The following is a 2348-nucleotide window of genomic DNA, read 5'->3' on the forward strand; positions in this document are numbered from 1 at the left end:
CTAAATCCTTTTTATTTCATACTCGTAAAGTATATCAGACTGTTACTCAGGCGGTCCGACGGAAGACCTTCGCCTACAGTCTGGACTTCGAGAGACCACTCTAGTGAATTAAATTGTATAATGGGAAAAAACTGGCATATAAGGGTGTGGTGCTAAGGTGTATTTATTACTACACAACAATCTTTAACCCCGGGAGGGACGGGGTGCGGGGCCCACCTACTTAACCAGGGGGATGATTAGGAAAAAACCAGGGTTAAAAAAAGGAAGAAGAAACAAGTGGTTAAGAAGGGACAACCACAAAACCCAGATTTTTATTATCGACAGTCATCACTGCTCATCATCATCGCCCTCATCTCTTCTCTTCTCTTCTAAACCCAACCATTTCTCTCCTCCTCAACATTTTTCTTTCTTTCTTTTGGCCTTTCAAAACCAACCCAGAGCTATAGATTTCGCTTCCATGAAGGCTCGCGTTTACACTAATCTCTACGAGTACCCTTCCTAACCCTAACCCCTTAAACCAGCCAGCAGACTACTTTTACCAGTCTTTATAATTTGGTCCTTCTTTAATCCTCCGTTTTTGTCTTGGTTTCTGAGACTGTTAGATGTTTTGAGTGATGGATATAGCGCCTTCCATCACCACCACGACCACCACCACCAGCACCAAATCCCCCGAAGCCGACAGCGACACTCCGACCCGGATCCAGCCCGCCAAGCCCATCTCCTTCAGCAACGGGGTCCTCAAGCGCCACCACCCCGCCCACCACAACAGCAGCATCCCTGTCACTCCCGTCGTAGTCACCTACAAAGAATGCCTCAAGAACCACGCCGCCAGCTTGGGCGGCCACGCCCTCGACGGTTGCGGCGAGTTCATGCCTTCCCCCACCGCCACCCCAACGGACCCCACCTCGCTAAAATGCGCCGCCTGCGGATGCCACCGCAATTTCCACCGCCGTGAGCCGGAGGACAATATTCCGGCAGTCGCTCCCGCAACTCATGTCATCGAGTACCAGCCCCACCACCGCCACCACCCGCCGCCGCCACTCATCGGGAACAGGAGCCCCAATTCAGCTTCCCCGCCGCCGATCTCCTCCTCCTACTACCCTTCAGCTCCCCACATGCTGCTCGCTCTCTCCACCGGGATTTCTGACAACCCGAACAACCACCACGGCGGCCAAATTGTGTCCCCCGGCGGGTCTAATGCGAGGAAGCGGTTCCGGACCAAGTTCAGCCAGGAGCAGAAGGACAAGATGTTCCAGTTTGCGGAGAGAGTTGGGTGGAAGATGCAGAAGCGCGACGAGGACATCGTCCATGAGTTCTGCAACGAAATCGGAGTCGATAAAGGAGTTCTCAAGGTGTGGATGCACAACAACAAGAACAGCTTCGCCAAGCGCGACGGCAGCGGTGGCGCTGGTAATGGCATTAACACAACCGCCGCAGCGAGACTTCCCAACAGTACTTTGGACCAAATCCACAACAACATGAACGGTAACAACAATAACACCAGCAACGAAGAGGACGAGGACGACGATCATCCCAACAACAACAACAACACCAACGGTGGTGAGAGTCTGAGCAACATTCCGAACCCGATTCACCATCACTACCAGCTTGGCGGCGATCACCCGCACGGTGTCACTAACGGTGGGTCGTCATCTTCTTCTTGATCCTTTCGAAGGAATAATTAATAAGGAGAGTACTTAATTAGAGAATCATAGAGTAAGAGAAGCCAGTACGTATTAATTAAGAGAGACCAGTTTCGTTTCTTTAATTTCTCTTCTTTCTCTTTTCTCATTCTGTTTAGTTTAATCACTTTGTTGATGCTGAGGATAATATAACCTGGGGAGCAGCTAGAGTTTGGTTCATGATCCAAAAGGGAATTAATCGATTAATTTGCGTAATCTTCTTCTTCTTCTGAATTAATTAATTAATGGAAAAGTAATCCATTTTATCGTCCCTGTTCCTATGAGAATAAGCTAGCTGAAGCCTGCAGGGTGCTCCTTTTTCTTTTTGCACAAGATTTGTTGTTGTTTCTGAATCTAATGTCTCATCACAGATAGCTAGAGATTTTCTTATCATGCATGTGTCTGATACAAAGAAGCAGAAAGTGAGTTGCAAAAACACAAGGGGGGATTGGTGGCGGTTGTTAATTATTCTAGTTTATCCCATTAGCTTTACGTATTCTTTTTTCACTTTTAATTATGAAAGGGAGAAGGATAAGAGATCTCAGAAATAAGGTTTTTTAATATTGGAGTTTTGGGTTAGCTTAGATTTTGGATAATTAATAATGGAGTATGGTCCTAAGTGAAATCCCATCATGGCTTTAGCCTTTAGGTTTTTATATTGAGAAT

The 2348-nt window shown here is 47.3% G+C and overlaps 1 protein-coding gene across 1 annotated transcript; it reads left to right on the forward strand.

Annotated features, from left to right (window-relative positions):
* Window positions 1-306: 306 nt before the first annotated feature.
* Window positions 307-1872, forward strand: LOC133726394 (zinc-finger homeodomain protein 9-like). The gene has a single exon (XM_062153928.1). It carries the CDS (start codon window positions 615-617, stop codon window positions 1662-1664), a length of 1050 nt encoding a protein of 349 aa, XP_062009912.1. The 5' UTR covers window positions 307-614; the 3' UTR covers window positions 1665-1872.
* The last annotated feature ends 476 nt before the right edge of the window (window positions 1873-2348 follow it).

This window comes from Rosa rugosa, chromosome 1 (genome assembly GCF_958449725.1).
Source record: "Rosa rugosa chromosome 1, drRosRugo1.1, whole genome shotgun sequence".
Lineage (NCBI taxonomy): Eukaryota > Viridiplantae > Streptophyta > Magnoliopsida > Rosales > Rosaceae > Rosa > Rosa rugosa.

Excerpts from the sequence above, each read along its gene's own strand:
- LOC133726394 (XM_062153928.1), top strand. The coding sequence starts at position 615 with ATGGATATAGCGCCTTCCATCACCACCACGACCACCACCACCAGCACC.